Consider the following 17,525-nt stretch of genomic DNA (forward strand, 5'->3'; position numbering starts at 1 on the left):
AATTACAATTCAGAGAGTTGGCATTAAATTGGTATGATTGTAAGCGGCCAGTGAAAGGTCTTAAAGGATGACTAACTGTGATTTCAAGCCGAGCGTGGCGTGATAGAATTGATTGTTTTTACAGCCGGTCTCGCCATTTAAAGCTGCAGTGCTGTATTTATTCCCCCTCCCGCTTTTGAATTTTACGAAGAACCTTGTGCATAATAGATATTAAAACAAGATTCGACACTGCCTGAAAAATAACAAGCTAGCTGTGTAACATCAATACAGATAGGCTGTCGATGAAATAGTTATTGGTCGCAGTCGTCTGCAAGCTGCACCCCTACAGGGCTTTGTAAAAGGCACACAGTATTACTGGAGGTTTTCAGCATAATTTAGATGTTAAAAGGTGATTTTTAAAATGTGCACCTGTTATCTTTCAGCTAATGCTTTCTATTGTGCACATACAAAAAGGACCATTGGAGGCTCTTTCTAGCAAATTTGGGCATGGATTTTTGGGACAATGAAATGAGCAGAAAAGGTTACAAAGCAGCAAAATACTGAAATGACTGTAACTAAAAAAACTAAAGTGAAAGTAGCAAGTGAACATTTCATTATTAAATAACCGCAAATAAAATGCAGTAAAATATCAGCAAATCCATTTTTTGAAAGTGCAATGTACGAAGAATTTTGCGTTAAATAACGAATAGGGTGTTCGATAGAGCGGTAATTACCACATTTTTTTCATGCAGTAACTTATCGCATTGAGCTGGTTGTGAAGGAGCGGGCCAAAAAGCCCATCACCATGTCCTTACTAATGGATCTCCAATGCAATCCTCCCAACGAACATGTTCCTGCACAAAGGGCAATCTTAGATTGGGTGCTGAAATGGCCAATGGCTGGAACCGACTGTAGTCATGAGAAGGAAGTGTCGCCAGCATGCAAGGATCTCCAAAATTGGGTCCAAAACTTTAATCGCATAGTATCAAACAAAGCAACAATATTTTTGTATGTGATTAAATATTTTGTATTTTATATGTGATAAAAGTTTTGGACCCAATTTTGGAGATCCTAGTGTGCTGGTGACACTTCCTTAACAATGGATGACTCATCAGCTGACAGCTGAATGTAAAAAAAAAACATGCCAGCAATTAAAAATTACGAAAAAAAAATACAGCATTAAGGGGAAACCCAGGCCTAAATTATTATTTTTTTTTAAAAAGTTGTGGAGTCCCGCTTAAAATCCATGCCTGACCCTTATACGAGCATGCAGCCCAGCAGGCCAGGAAAGGGGGGGGGCATGTGAGCACCCCCCTTCCTGAATCATACCAGGCAACATGCCCTCAGCATTGGGTGGGTGCATTGGAGTGGGGGGGCTCTGCCTTGTCCCCATGTTGATGGGGACAGGATCTCCAAATAAAAATTGGGTCTAGAAATGCCTGCATGTCTACGAGCACTCTTCTGCCTTTGCTTACACCCCCAGCCAGCTCATTTTGGAAATGGATGGAGTTTTTTTTTTTTAATTCATTGGCTTCAAGCTGGTGTGGTTGGTATCTTTTCAGTGCGGAGACCTGCTCTCACAGACAAAATGGCCATCCATAATTATGGAAAGGTCTTTTGGCTGCCGGATCTTCCTACTGCCATGATATGTTAAAGTGGGTCTAAAGCCTAAACATTGTTTACCTAATGCATTCCTTGCATTAAGGTAAAAAAAATTTAAGTTAAAGTATTGCTCCCTCACGCCCTCAATACTTACCGGCGTCCTCATTCAAACCAGAGCTGTGCCTATTTGCAGCAGCTCTCTCCTCTTCTCCCTGATCTCACAGGATGTGACAAGGGAGCAGGGGCGGGGCTGAGCTGCTCTGTCTGTATTAATGGACACAAGCAGCAGGGCTCAGGATCAAAGCAGCTTCCTATGGTGGCACACGGAGAAGAGGAGGAGCCAGGATTGGTGGCAGGGGACCTGAGAAGAGGAGGATCGGGCCGCTATGTGCATCTCTATTGCACAGAGCAGGTAAGTATAAACCTGTTTTGTTATTTAACCACTTCCTGACCGACGCACGACGATGTACGTCGGCAGAATGGCACGAGCAGGCAAATTGGTCATCGCTTGTGCACCACCGGCGGCATGCACACGTGCCAGTCGGGACCCCCGTGAGTCCGGTCGCGGGTCCCGTAGACTTGATCGCCACGGGGATACCCGCGATCGTCTCACGGGGAGGCTGAACGGGGAGATTCCAAAGTAAACAGCATCTCCTCGTTCTGCCTAGCAACAAGTGACACTGATCTCTGCTCCATGTGATTGGAGCAGAGATCAGTGTTCACTAACACACACACAGCCATGCCCCCCACAATTAGTAACACGCTCCTAGGACACACTTAACCCCTACACTGCCACCCCCTGGTTAACTCCTTCACTACCAGTGTCATTTGCCCAGGAATCGGTGCATTTGTATAGCACTGATTGCTGTATAAATGACAATGGTCCCAAAAATGTCCAATGTGTCTGCCATAATGTTGCAGTCACAATAAAAATCGCTTTATTACTAGTAAAAAAAAAATATTAATAAAAATGCCATAAAACTATTCCCTATTTTGTAAACGCTATAAATTTAGCGCAAACCAATAAACGCTTATTGCGATTTTTTTTTTTTGCTTTTTTTTTGCTTTTTTTTTTACCAAAAATATGTAGAAGAATACGTATCGGCCTAAACTGAGGAAAAAAATGTTTTTTTTATATATTTTTGAGGGATATTTATTATAACAAAAAAGTAAAAAATAATGCTTTATTTCAAAATTGTCGCTCTATTTTTGTTTATAGCGCAAAAAATAAAAACCACAGGGGTGATCAAATACCACCAAAAGAAATCTCTATTTGTGGGAAAAAAAAGGACCAGCAAAATGGTCCGGGGCTGAAGTGGTTAAGATAAAAAAAGCCTTCGGACTTTACAACTCCTTTAACCACTTGCTTACTGAGCACTTAAACCCCCTTCCTGCCCAGACCAATTTTCAGCGCTGATGCACTTTGACAATTGCGTGGCTATACAACACTGTACCCAAATGAAATTTTTATCATTTTTTTCCCACAAATAGAGCTTTCTTTTGGTGGTATTTAATTACAGCTGGGAGTTTTATTTTTTGCTAAACAAACAAAAAAAATGCAAAATAAAAACATGTTTAATAGTTTGCAAGATTTCATAACAAACAGGTCATTTTTCTCCTTCATTGAAATGCGCTGATGAGGCGGAACTGGTGGGCACTGATGGGCACAGATAAGGAGGCACTGATGGGTGGCACGGATGAGTGGCACTAATGGGCACTGATAGGTACCACTTATAGATGGGACTGATGGGCACCGATAGGTGGCTCTGATGGGCGGCACTGATGGGCACTGGTAGATGACACTGATGGGCACTGATATGTGCCACTGAGGTGCCGCACTGTTGAGGCAGATTGTAGGCACTGATGGGTGGCACTGTGGGTACTGATGGGTGGTACTGTGGGCACTAATGGGTGGCACTGTTGCCTATTCTTAGGTGGCATTGGCAGGTGGGCACTGAGGAGCTGGCGCCAGCTCGCCGTGATCGGGACTGAAGTCCCTCTCACGGCCGCCGGTAATCGGGCTGACAGTGCGAGGAGGAAAAATAGCCGATTACCAGCTCTGTTGTCATCACATGATCAGCTGTCATTGGCTGACAGCTGATCACAGAGCGCGCCCCTCAGGGGGCGCGCAGGCTGCTCGTGCATTGACGTCGTCCCGGTAAAGCAGGTCCGCGCTGTAGCCGCCATTCGGCTATAGCGCGGATCTCTACTGGTTCTACTCTAAAAAAAATTATTTATTTTAGATCCTGTTTCCTTATTGCAGATTAAACAGCACAGTGCTGTCTAACCTGCCCCTCTTTAAACTAAAAAACCTGGCTGATCCTGCTAGCGTCTGCCCTCCCCCTGACACTGTGGTCAATTTACATGCCTCTGCCATCCGCTCTCTCCCCCCTCCCCTCCCTGCCTATCAGCTCGGGAGTCTCTGTCTCCTCCCCACCCCTGCTGCTGTTAGTAAAATGAAAAAAAATTCTGCTAGCCCCTCTCTTTTAAGCTTCCATTCTGCACTGTTTAAGTGTTTATTAGAAATGAAGCCTCTAAATACCTTTTTCTGATGCATCTTGACCACTCTGATACTCTGATCCAGGACTACATCGGAAGGAGCCAAGCAGCCAGCTTGGTGGTCACGTGACTCCCAGCTGATGTCAGAGGGAGATCTCAGCTCCTCCTGCTGTAGCCCTGGATCAGAGTATCAGAGCGTTCGGGAGTCACATCACTGGCCTTAAGATGCATCAGAAAAAGGTATTTAGAGGCTTAAGTTTTAACAAAAACATTTATACAGTGCAGGATGGAAGCTAAAAATATGGGGGCTGGCAGAAAATCAAAATGTTGGGTTACAAACCCTTTAACCACTTCCAGCCCAGGTGAATTCTGACATTCCTCTCCTACATGTAAATATCATAATTTTTGTGCTAGAAAATTACTCAGAATCCCCAAACATCATATATATATATATATATATATATATATATATATATATATATAATTTTTTATTTTTTTATATATTATTTTTTTTTAGCAGAGACCCTGGAGAATAAAATGGTGATCCTTGCATTTTATGTCACAAGGTATTTGCACAGCAATTTTTCAAACACAATTTTGTTGGCAAAAAATACACTTTAATGAATTAGAAAAAAAAAGCAAATATTTACCCCCAATTTTTTCATATAATGTAAAAGATAATGTTACGCTGAGTAACTAGAATACCTAACACTTTAAAATTGCACACACTGGTGGAATGGCACCAAACTTCAGTACTTAAAAATTTCCATAGGCTACACCTTACATTTTTTTTAAAGGTCACCAGTTTACAGTTACAGAGGAGGTCTTGTGCTAGAATTATTGCTCTGGTGCTAACATTCGCCGGTGACGCATCACGTGTGGTGTCAACAACGTTTACATATATGGGCGCAACTTACTCATACATTGACTTTTTTTTTCCTTTTACACTGTCCCTTAAAAAAAATGTTGTTTTTATTCCTATTACAAGAAATCTAAACATCCCTTGTAATAGGAATAAGGCATGACAGGTCCACCTAATGGAGACCCCTGGGAGTCAATGAGACCCCAGATATCTTCTCTACCTTGGAAAGCATTAGCTAAAAGAAAAAAAACATTGATCTCTGCTTTCCAGAGAAAAAAGAAAACTGGCAGTGGTTACAGCGTCTGGCCTCCCAGGGTCATAGAGATGGCCGGGGGCCAGCTCTATGGCAAACTGCCGCCGGATTGGAAATTCGGCTTCCCGATTGCACGGGAGAGCCTGGAAGGGCACAATGGCTCTAAAGCAGTAGATAAATCTCAGGTTTGATCTGCTGCCACAAAAGCAGGTGATGGCCTGTAAAAGTAACCCAGCAGCTTCTTGGCTGCTAGTATTACTTTTACAGTGAAGGGAATCACCAGCTGAAAAAAAAAAATGATATCTCTGTCATAGCTGAAGCAATAACCAAGATATCATCCTTCCAGCCCAGCGGTGTATCGGTATATTGCTGGTCCTCAGGCTGACCTAAACATTAACCACTTTTCGCAACCTTTTTAACACAGCTTTTCAAATAACATTTTGGTCTCAGGGAACCCTTGCTAATAATTACAATATCTACAGCTTTTAGCACGTTTCTGTAGTGCTACCCCCACAGGAGACCCGCTGATGATGCTGGGTCCTCTGCTTGTTCTCTGGCCCTGTCTGGAGCCTCACTCTTACTGGCAACACCAGAACACGTCAGCTGGGACCTCCCAGCAGTCACACAGGAAGAGTACACACAAGTTGTAAAATAAACCGTTTGTATTGGCAAACCAAAGTAGAAAAAGCAGCACAGTAAATCAGTAGTTTAACATAAGAAACCAGTATGATAACAGATACCATGCAGTCAACCCAGGTACCTCCTAGGAGTGAACTCAATATGTACTACAGTACTAAGCATAAATAATAGCCCTCCACTAGAGAGATTCTGCTCTCTCAAATGCCCAAAATGGGCTAACAATAAATGTGACAATCTAGTTCACTTGAGGACTCTCAGAACAGAGTGACTAGACTTTGGCTTGAAGCTGGACACACTACTCTCAGCTCAACTCTGCCTCCAGGTTGGCTGCAAAATCTGGACAGTTCTGAGTATTGGCTTCTGCCGGCTCGGAGAGGCGGCCTTTAACATTGCACGCATAAACAGTGGCGTTTTGTGGGACAGAAAGTTCAGGGACGAGAGGATGTCAGGTTGTCCTCAGCCAATGGGTATGTCCCTTTAGGAGCAGTAGGGCATTGTAGGCACATGCAAGGAGTTTGGAATGCACTGTGAACAGGGGGAGGAGTTAAAGCGTTTGTTACCCCAACACTTCATATTCCTGAGATGTGCCTGCTGTACCATGTACTTGTATGAGAAAGTGTCTTGTTCTTTGTATTGCTTCCTTTGTGTGCAATCCCTGTTGTTCCTGCTAGTCCCTCTGCTTTCCTGTTAAAAACTGACAACACTAAGCAGGAGAGCACACCGTACGCAGTTCTCTAGCTATGCTGGGAACTCAGCTTGCTCTCCTCCAATGATCAGACTTGTCCTGACACACCCCTCCTGCACAGCCTGTCACTGGGAAGCTCAGTGTACTGCTGCTTCTCCTCCCCCCAAACTCTTATGCAGTTGAGAAGAGAGGTAGTGCGATCACTTATTAAAAAGGAAATGCTATTTATAATGTATTTTTATATATAGAAAAATGTCTTGCCTTTTTATTTCTATTTTAAACTGGGTTGTTTTACATGATGATCGTTTACAATCACTTTAAGTTTAGAACGCTGTCCAGCACTTGCTGTGTAAAAAGGGGTATAAACATTCAGCCGTCTAGTATGGTAGTAACTATGAAAATTGTCTTTTGATCTTGGAGTTTTCTGATTCCAGTGGGAAGAGGCAGCGATAGAGCACTTTAGTTCCAAAACATCTGGGGTGCCAAGGTTCGCCATCACTGCTCTACGCTCTGGCTGAATCCTGGTTGAGAAAGGTTGGTTTGGCCTTTGATCAGAGACCTTGCTTCTGACTTGTTATCTGCCTTTCAAACTTCTGTTAGAGCTGGGACAGTTATTAAGAGAGAACTTGCCACTGAGGTGTATTATACTTCACAGAAGTCATCTCTCTTGGCAACAACTCTGTAAGTTGTACAACCGTCCCTTTAATATGGCAACTCTTGCTTTAGTAACATAATAGAGGCAAAAAAGTATTTCCGGTAGGATTGCAGGGTTGGTTGTGTTTTGGGCATAAACACATTGCTAGTTTTGGGTATAAGTTAAGTGTTTGTATACTAAAGCAGACCCAGGTAAGTCTCTAACATGATGTACCTGGGGTTCCTGGGATTAAAGTAGAATTAAAGGCAAACTTTTTTTGGGAGGGTAATTTGGATAGAGTGAAGAGGGATTAGAGCACCTATCACGTTTTTGTTGCTGTCCTTATCCCCATTATAGCGGTTCACCCTCCATGTTAATCCCGGTTACTTTTATTACTAAATGTGCAAGAAAATCCTAACTTTTGAGTTGTCACCGAAACAGGAATAGAGGGGAAGTCTTTTAATAGGGGGAATGGGTTCATATTAGAGGGGGGTTTTTTCACTCTCTGTTTTGGTTATGGGACAGTAAGGGAAATCCCCCCCCCCCCCCCCCCCCCCAATGGGAAACAGATAGTTAAAACAAAGTGGATAATAACCTTCCCTTACTCTACTGTAAAAAAATGTTGCCTTTTAATTCTACTTTACCTCCTTTCCACCTCTGACTGTGTTGCAATGTGCTACAACAGCACATTACTTAGAGTACCAAGATCTGCTTCATTCCACAATACCACAGACTGTAGCTACAACGTCGCAGAAGTAAAACCAACTGAAAACAAACATTCTTGTCTGAACAGCTGAAGAGAGGGAAAGCAAAAATATACAATTGTGTTTTGACTCTGCCAGGCCCATTTCCTCCTGGACATTCTTGGTAAATTAAAAGCAGCGTGAACATTTTGCAAACTAACATGTTTTTCTAACAATCGCTTATATAGAAATTATGAGTAGAATTCATCTCTCATCAAAGGATCTTGTGTACTATGCTGAAGGCTGTTCTGTGTTCAAGGACCAAAACAGAAATCACGTGTTTTATTTTTAGATTTGTCATACTAAATCAGCTGGAATCAAAGCATTTTATCGTGACAATCTTTTTTTCACTTTTTTTATTTTTTTATTTTTGTGAAGCATGTCTGCTCAGCATGGGGACATGCATAAAATTGTGTGTCTATGGCTTAATCTGTGAGATAAAGATTGCTGGATAAAATCTCCCTTATCCTTCAAGTCCCCAAAAACAATTGTTGATTCACAAGGGTTACTTGGAGGACCTGTATTGCGATATTAACCTATCTTGGTGGTCTTGCTGGGATGGATAAGTTGCAAGCAACAGAATACCTGAAACACTTAATTCCTTGGATAAATGGCTTCTGTAGATCCTGCTCACAAGTCAAGGTGTTTGAGCAGGCAATCTCTTTTTAAAGATGGGATCAGTGGTCAGGCTGTCCCCTGCAGCAGCATATTTTTGAAGATGGTATGTATTCATACACCGCAACAAGTCTGTTAACATCTGATGACCACAATGATTGCAAAGATAGTATGTAAAGCCAAAAATTTGGAGTGCGGAAGGATTAAAACCTCTGTAAGGTTATTACTGCTACCTAGTGCTCCATAAGTGAGATTTACCCTTGCTTCCTGTCCAACTGACAACGTTTTACTAAACAGAAAGTGAGGGATAACCTGCAAAAGACAGACATAGAAATCTGGCAGGAGTTTTAACCTACCCCCCTATGCTCCAAAAAAAAAATCTGAGTAATCGCAGCCCCTGGCCAATTCTGAGACTTCTGAAATAGTCATGGCCAAAAATATTTGCACCCCTGCATTTCTGTCAGTTCACCACTTTGCCCAGAAAATTGTTGCAATTACAAATGTTTAGACATTCTCATGTTTGTTTTATTTTGTTTGTATTGTATGGCACAAAAAAGTTGAGAAACAAGGAGCAAAACCTGACACACTCCACGCAAAACTCCATAAATGGACTGGACAAAATTATTGGCACCTTCTTAAAATTGTAACAAATGCATTCCAAGTTTTTGATGCTCCTGTAATTTGTAATTAAACTTACCTGTATCAATTAACAGGTGCTAACAATATAGATATCACACCAGCAACTAGTTAAAATGGTGAAAAATTTACTCAATTGTTTCTTTGTGTGCCACACGGAGCTTGGAGAAGAGAAAGAACAGCAAAGAATTGTCTGAGGATTTGAGAAAAAGTTGTGGAATGGCATGCACAATCTCAAGGTTATAAGTCCCTATCCTGTGCGCAGCATTGTCGAGAAGTTTACAGCCCATGGCGCACTGTAGCTAATCTCCCTGGATGTGGACAGAAGAGAAAAAGTTTGACCAAAGATTGCAATGAAAGATTGTTTGAATGGTCATTAAAGAACCTTCATCAACTTCCAGACAAATTCAAGCTGACCTAACGGCACAGGGTACAACTGTCAGCTTGCTATATATGTCACCATCTGAATAAAAAAGGAACACTATGGTAGGAGACCAGAGTGGATACCACTGCTGACACAGAAACATAAAAAAGCTAGATTAAAGTTTGCCAAAAAATGCGCCAAAATCCTTTTGGTAAAATGCGCTGTGGACAGATGAAACAAAATTACAGCTTTTTGGTAAAGCCTATCATTCTACTTTTTCAGAAAAAGAAATGAGGCCTTTAAAGAAAAGAATACGGTTCCTACAGTCAAACATGGAGGTTCACTGATGTTTTGGGGTTGCTTTGCATGGCATTATGAAATCTGAGCATACCAAAGAATTCTGAGGTGCAATGTAGGGCCCAGTGTCAGACAGTTGGGTCTCCATCAGAGGTCATGAGTCTTACAGCAGGACAATGGCCCAAAGCGCACGTCAAAAAGCATCCAGAAATTGTTTTGACATCGGGCTGGAGAGTACTGAACTGGCCAGCAGTAAATCCAGATCTAAATCCCATAGAGCACCTGTGGAGGGATCTCAAAACAGCAGTTGGGAAAAGGAACCCTTCCAAACTGAGACCTGGAGCAGTTTGTGAAAGAAGAATGGTCCAATATTCCAGTAGAGAGGTTCATTCATCCATCCATTGATGGTTAGGGGAATCGACTGATTTCAGTTATTTTTTTCCAAGGGGTGTACTACCAAATATTAAATTTGAGGTTGCCAATAATTTTGTCCAGTCCATTTTTGAAGTTTTGCGTGGAATGTGGCAGATTTGGTTTAATGTTTCTTCACTTTTTTGTGTCATACAGTACAAACAAAAGAAACAAACATGAGAATGCCTAAACATATGTAAATGCAACAATTTTCTGGGTGTATGGTGTATTATCTGAGAGAAATGTAGGGGTGCCAATATTTTTGGCCATGACTGTATCTGTTAAAATCTAAATTTTTTGGCTGAAAATTACCCCCAAATATTAAATATATTTTTAAGCAGAGGCTGTACGTGGTATTGGTGCAGCGGTTTTTCAAATCCAGTTTGTTTTGAAAAAAAAAACACTTTAATGAATTTTAGTGCACAAAAACACCATACAATACACATTTATTGGTAAAATACAGTGCCTTACAAAAGTATTCACACCCCAAGCCCCGTAGAATGACAACAAACTACAATACATTAAATTATCCATATGCAGCCCTTAAAAACCTTTTACAGGTTACCACTTTATGGTTGAATATATTTTTATTATTCGTTTTCAAGTAAAACAATAGGGGATATAAAAAGAAGAAAACGGTGAGGGAGAGCAGTGGTAAACAAATACCATAATGTTTGGCACATAACATGAAAATATACAAGCGTAAGTTACAATCCTCAAAATTGTAAACTGTACCAAAAACAGTTGTGGCACCTGTGTGGATAGACGCAGAAGTCATTAAACAGAAAGAGAGGGGGGAGGGTAAGGCAAAGACATATGTACAGTGTATTTGACGTAAATAAATCACATTAAACTCTAAACGTAGTCGCTGGAAAGCAACTATGAGTAGTTTGATCTCTATCACACAAGGTCCCCATTCTCTGGGGATAATTAAGCGATGGGCATCCAAACCAAAGGATGGCTCTTCATAAAGACAGTCTGGGTAGAAGTTTATCTGAGGAAGAATAGTGGAGCCAGATATACCACAGTTGGAGGTGTTTGTCCCAAATGTCACCCTCTCTAGCCTACATCTCCTCCATGAGCATGGCATCGTTGAGGATGTCAATCCACTTATGGGGGGGGGGGGGAGAGAGACAATCTTTGGTTTTCAGAACTTTGTGATCAGTTGACATGCTGCTGACATAAAAAAAATCTGAGGAGGTTTGTTTTGTGTGATTGATCTGGGCCCGGTGTATGGATAGGAGGGCCACCTTAGGGGGAAGGGGTGAGAGAGTCATAATACATTTAGTTATAAACCTAAAATCTGTTTCCAGAAACGGCGAACTCGACCGCATTCCCACCAAACATGGAGGTAGGTTCCTCTTCCTCTGTGACAGCGTCGGCAAGTATCGGGAGAGTTGTGGAAAATCCTGTTAACAGTAACTGGATCTCTATACCATCTAGAGAGCAATTTGTCGTTCTTCTCTTGGGTGAAACTGGAGATCGAAGACTTGTGGGTGAATGTAAATGAGGTTTGCCATTTTCCCGCAGACTTCTCTGTCTCTAGGTCTCCGGACCTAGGTGAACAGGGTGTTATGTATGAGAAAGGATCTCTTTGTATATAAGAAATAAAGTATGCCTAGGGACCTGAGAAAGACCACACATTCCCTCAAAAGCCATGGGGGCTCTATTTATCTGGCCAGATTAGTGTAGGATGTAACAGTAGTTCATCAAGGGCATCATAGATAACCAGTCAGGCATGGGGGTTTAGTGCCCTACATGGGATTGAAAATGGCATGTTATCACTTCAGATTTACACAGGAGGTCTGGTGCTAAAATTATTGCTCTCGCTCTGACGTGATATACTTCACATGTTTATGTATGAGTGTGGCATCAATGCGTGGTTTTTGCCTTTGCATGCGAGAACGGGGGATGGGGGTGCTTTAAAAAATGGGACAGGAGGGCAGCGGAAGGACCCCTTTTTGCCTCTTGTAAAAGAGCTTCAGCGGATAAAATTGTTTTTACTGGGATAATGCCTATAGCTGCTGGTATAACCCCTTCAACCTCACAACATACGGGTATGTCGCGGAGGCTGACAAGGAATAGAAAAAAATATTACAGTCTGTGTTGCTGTTGGAGAATTCTTCTTACCGCCTGTTGTTGGTAGGACAGGAAAATTAGGGAAAACTCTTTCTAATGGAGCTCTGGATAGCAGTAAGAACCTGACAGGAATTTTAACCCTCTACACCCCTATCCAAAGTAACATTTTGGCTTTTTGACATATGCTTATTGTGAATTCATGTAGAATCATGGGTAAAATTGGGTGGATTATTTCTGGAGAAAGAGAGCTTGACATCCTTATAAATAATATACATAATGAATGTGCCAATGTGCAGTTTCTAAAGCCAGAAATATACTCTCTTGTATTAAGAGAAATAAACGCCACAGAAAAATAAATGATTTTGTTCCTATACAAAGCATTACCTCACCTGCAGTGCATACTCAAGTTTTGGGCACTAGTTCAGAAAAAGAGAAAAGTTGTGGAACTGGTCAAGGTGAAGGGACAGCAGCTACAGCACAGGAACTAGGGACATGGAGGACCTCCACTATGTGGAAAGAATAAATAAACTGTTCTTTACTCATGAGAAGAGAAGATAAGGGATGACATTTTTACCTTGTACAAATAATATTAAAATTGTTTAATTGTGTTCCACAGGAAATTAGCATTTTCATTGAATTACAGTGCTTTGAAAGAATATTCATACTGCTTGAAATTTTCCAGATTTTGTCACGTTACAACCAAAAACGTAAATGTATTTTATTGGGATTTTATGTAATAGACCAACACAAAGTGGCACATAATTGTGAAGTGGAAGAAAAATGATAAATGGTTTTCAATATTTATTTTTTTACAAATAAATATCTGAAAAGTGTGGTGTGCATTTGTATTCAGCCCCCTTTACTCTGATACCCCTAACTAAAATCTAGTGGAACCAATTGCCTTCAGAAGTCACCTAATTAGCAGATAGCTGTTCTGTGAATCCCTCAGAGGTTTGTTAGAGAACCTTAGTGAATGAACAGTATCATGGAGGCCAAGGCATTACAAAATGTGAAAAATTTCAAGATGTATGAATACTTTTTCAAGGCACTGTACTTCTCAAAAATGGTTGCATATGTTTCTAACAGTCCAAAATCTAGATTACTACTTGATCTTAGATAGTAAATACTAGAACATTGAACACAGCTGATTATCTAAATGATCGAAGCAGACTTTTCCCCTTATTGGTGCAAACTGGATGAATCTTTGAGGGGGTGAAGCAACTAGAAGTAAAAACCTTGGTCATTAGGTACTTGGCATGAGACCCATATAGCCCTCTACTAACCGTATGTATTGTGTACCAAGTCTCTTACTGTCTTCTGCAGTATGTCTTCAGTCTCCAATCAAACCTGTAACACGTCCAATCTCTGACCATCATTTCCTCTAGCATGGCTACAATTTCTGTCTGTAATGTCATCTCTAACATTAAATGTAGTGAACATTGTGTGTGACCCTTTGGTGATGTCAGAGACCTTGGTCACGGAACTAGATAACCTTGCATACTGACAACCACTGATTTATTTATTTATTTCGTTTTTTTCATGTCAGAACTTAATGGACTTTTTGTTAATCTAACTGAGTTTGCCTCTAGGTGGTGTTGTACACATCTTTGATAGAACATGACAAACTAAATGCTAATGTTAACTTCCCAGCAGACAAGGCACAGGATTTGTTTCTGTCCACATGGGACTAAAATAAGTGGCCATGTGCGAAAACTTGCCGTGTATAGGTTGGTGTAATAGTGGCCTGTGGTTAGGATTAAAATGTATGGCACATAATGCACTTTAACAGGACAAGGATAACTGCCCATTCATTGATATATATATATTTTTTTTCATTGATGTCTTATCTGTTTATATACATTATACTTATTGTGTTAGTGTATACCATAAAATGTATTTAAACATGTATGACCTTCTCTATACATACCTCCCAACTTTTTGAGATGGGAATGAGGGACACCTATTGGAAAAAATATGCAGGCATAGGACACACCCCTTGCCATGCCCCCTGAAATGAGAATTGTACAAAAAACAAGATTGGTTGAACCCACAAGCTTTTTTTTTTTTTTTTTTTTTACCACAACTATTCCTTTATATTGGCTTTTGGAATTTACAAATGTGGCGATTTAGAAGTCAGATGAAATGTTTAGTGTTGGAAAACACTTTTTGATAGATAAAAAGTGCAATTTATATACAACTATATAGATCAGACCAAAATGAGCGACAAATGAAGATAAATGAGGGACATTGCTCCAAATCGGGGACAGTCCCTCGAAATTGGGGACAATTGGGAGCTATGTCTATATAGTGTAATCCATCTGTAGCTTATAGCAGTATTTTTTTTGTGAGCAGGCATGGGATGGAGAAAGACACATGTATTCCGTATGCTTTTCTCTGGCACCATCTAGTGGCCCTTTTACAACTGTACACTCATAGAAAAGATTTGTACTGCAATCTTCATCAGTTTTCACACTTGAAAGAATGTAAACCATTTCTTTTTACAGATAATTACTTTTATTCATGTTTCATGTTGTTATCTGAGAAAATCTTTTAAATCTAGTAGTTTTGAATGTTGTTCTGATTTTCATTTCCAGGCTCCACCCTTCAAAAAAAGAAAATTGGAGAAGCCACGCAAGCCCATGTTGTTTACTGTGCTGGAGACCACTGTGATAATGCTGAAGGAAAAATTTAATGGCTCCCAGAGCCCAACTCCCAGCTATGTGGCTTTGGTCACAGGCTTTCTGAAAAAGATTCTTACAGATCTAAAGGTGAAAACCTCTGTGGACGGCTGTGAGCAAGACAAGACATAATAGACATAATAACAGCATCTAGTGCCAAGCTGCAGCTTTCAGAACACACGCCATAGATTTTTGTATTAGAAAACGTAACGAATAGAATCGAGGGAGAAATAAATAATTTTGCCTGTGTAGAAAGCATTAGTATGACCTAATCTTGAATATGCAGTTCAGTTTTCTGAGAACAGTAATACATGTAATTAGCAGTATGATGGATGGACTTCAACTATGATAAAATATTAACCAAACGGAAATGATTCACTCTTAGGCAGATATGATCACCTTAGAATACATAAATGGTCCATATAGCATACCTAATGCAAATGTTGCAGAAAACTAAGGAGTGCTCTATGGCTGGAGGAAAAGAGGTTTAACCTCCACAGAGAAAATGGGTTGTTTAGAGCTAGCCCCAGCCAACTAAGTAGAAGGTGTTAAAAAGGCTGTGTTGGTAAAGGCACAAAATAAATACCAGTGTGACTTATTGATCCCTGGATGGATCCTATTGCCTTTGATCAGGGGGGATGTTTTTTTCAATCTTGAGGTTTTCTTTTGTCTTCCTCTGTTTTACTGTGAGTTTAGGGTTCTAAGGATGGAAGATTTTTTATTTTTTTTTGTCTTTTTGTTTAATCCTGATGAACAAGGGCCTTTTTCCCTTAACAATATTATCATCTGAGCAAAAAAAATACTTATGCAATATTTTGTAATCTTCTTTTGAGCCTGCAGGTGCAGATCTTGGTTCATTTTCCTATATTAATAATCTTTCTCATGTAATAAATGTTTGTTGTAAACATAACAAAAAAAAAATTATATAAAGCATCAGTTTCAAATCTTACAAATGTGGTATCGAGTTTTGAAATGATAAACTCTGTCAATAAACAAAACGCCAGTAAGTCCACTGTAAAAAAAAAAAAATGAAATAGGGAGAAGAATAACTTATGGATGACTGTCAGTTTTCAGTGCACCACCATTGGGGTTATTTCACGAGTTTGATAAAGTTTCAAATTAAGATTGTGTGTAGAGATATTTAAACCTGATTTTCTTTATCCGACAGGTTGAGCATAAATATATGCCTTGTGGGAAAGAAGAAGAGAGCTTATTTCTTACAGCAATTGAAAACTCCTGGGTCCATAACCGCAGAAAGAAAAGGAACCAAATGAGACAGCTTAAAGAGTTGCCTCGTGCTCCTGAGAAAGATTTCATGCATATGAGTAAAATGGAGACGCCAACACTAAAGGAAGATTCACGGCAAGATGTCCAAACACCAGAGGCATCTGTAGCCCCTGAGGAGAAAAGTAAATCTACTCCAGACTTCAGTAGTGCAACATCCGCATCTTCCAATCCAGACCCCATGCAACATCCAGAAGATACCAATCCAGAGTCTATTGAGGATACTTTGGCATTATCTGACGAAGCCAAGGACACCTCTCGCTCTCAGAATACTGAAACGGATGATCATGATTCCTCTAAAGTACTGAACCAGATTACAGGAGAGGGGTCACAGCCAGTTCAGGGCAATTGTTCTCCTTTTCTTTTTAAATGCTTGCTGAATGTAAAGAAGGAGACTCCTAATGTGTTGGTTGAACTGCACTGGGTGGAGGGACAAAACAAGGACTTGATGAACCAGCTGTGCACCTACCTACGCAATCAACTTTGTAGACTTGCAAGCAGCTAGCTTCTTATCCGTGAAGAGAGAAATCTATTTTTTTTTCTTTATTTGTGAAATTTTTATTTTATAGAATTATTAAATTCTTTTTGGTCATTCACACCAATACATTTATACTTCTCCTGGTCTTCAGTTTGTCAGATATAAAGATCAATGTTTGCCGTATGCTTTGTGATTCTAGTAGATGAATGAAGCATCACTTGCTATAATCATGTGGTTTGTGGTCTCTTCATTCTTAGAAGCTTTAAAAAATCTGCTAGAATGTTTGGAGCAAATGGTTATAGCTCTAAGCTGCTGGAGATTTCCTCCCTTATCTCCTACATGGGTGTCCTGTCCCAACATGTGGAGAACACTTTGTTTAAAGTGTTGGACTGTGGAACCTGCATCTAAACAGCGTCTGGTCTGCATGGCCTTTGAAGGACAATATCCCTTTAGATCTACTATGGATTTTCCTCAGCGGAAATGACAGACTGACAAGTTTTCTCCCTTGCTGTCAGTTAGGAAATGTCCTGTTTGTTTCCTGCTCCCATAATATATGATGTCCAGAGACCCCACCCCCCAAGCTTGGTTGATGAGGTTTAGAGCATAAAGTGGTTGTCAAGCCACTTCTCATCTTCATACTATCCCCTCTGTGTTCTAACCCTGTGTCCTCCTGTGTGAGTGATTTATAAACCAAAAAAAAGCCTGCTATACCTCATTTCACAGCTCTTCTCAGCAATCACATGATCGGCTAGCTTTCTCCTTTCCCCATCTGACATGCAGTGGGCAG

The 17,525-nt window shown here is 40.5% G+C and overlaps 1 protein-coding gene across 3 annotated transcripts in view; it reads left to right on the forward strand.

The window, feature by feature from the left end:
* Positions 1 to 16,870, forward strand: part of METTL16 (methyltransferase 16, RNA N6-adenosine) — a 139,891-nt gene extending 123,021 nt beyond the window's left edge. For all 3 annotated transcript variants that reach the window (XM_077480496.1, XM_077480494.1, XM_077480495.1), the window contains 2 exons: positions 14,893 to 15,066; positions 16,145 to 16,870. In XM_077480496.1, the coding sequence (XP_077336622.1) occupies positions 14,893 to 15,066; positions 16,145 to 16,765 (795 nt within the window). In that variant the 3' untranslated portion in view covers positions 16,766 to 16,870. The remainder of the gene's footprint in view (positions 1 to 14,892; positions 15,067 to 16,144) is intronic.
* Positions 16,871 to 17,525: the final 655 nt, after the last annotated feature.

This window comes from Lithobates pipiens, unplaced genomic scaffold (genome assembly GCF_037356315.1).
Source record: "Lithobates pipiens isolate NorthernLeopardFrog02 unplaced genomic scaffold, aLitPip1_a1.2 Scaffold_16, whole genome shotgun sequence".
Lineage (NCBI taxonomy): Eukaryota > Metazoa > Chordata > Amphibia > Anura > Ranidae > Lithobates > Lithobates pipiens.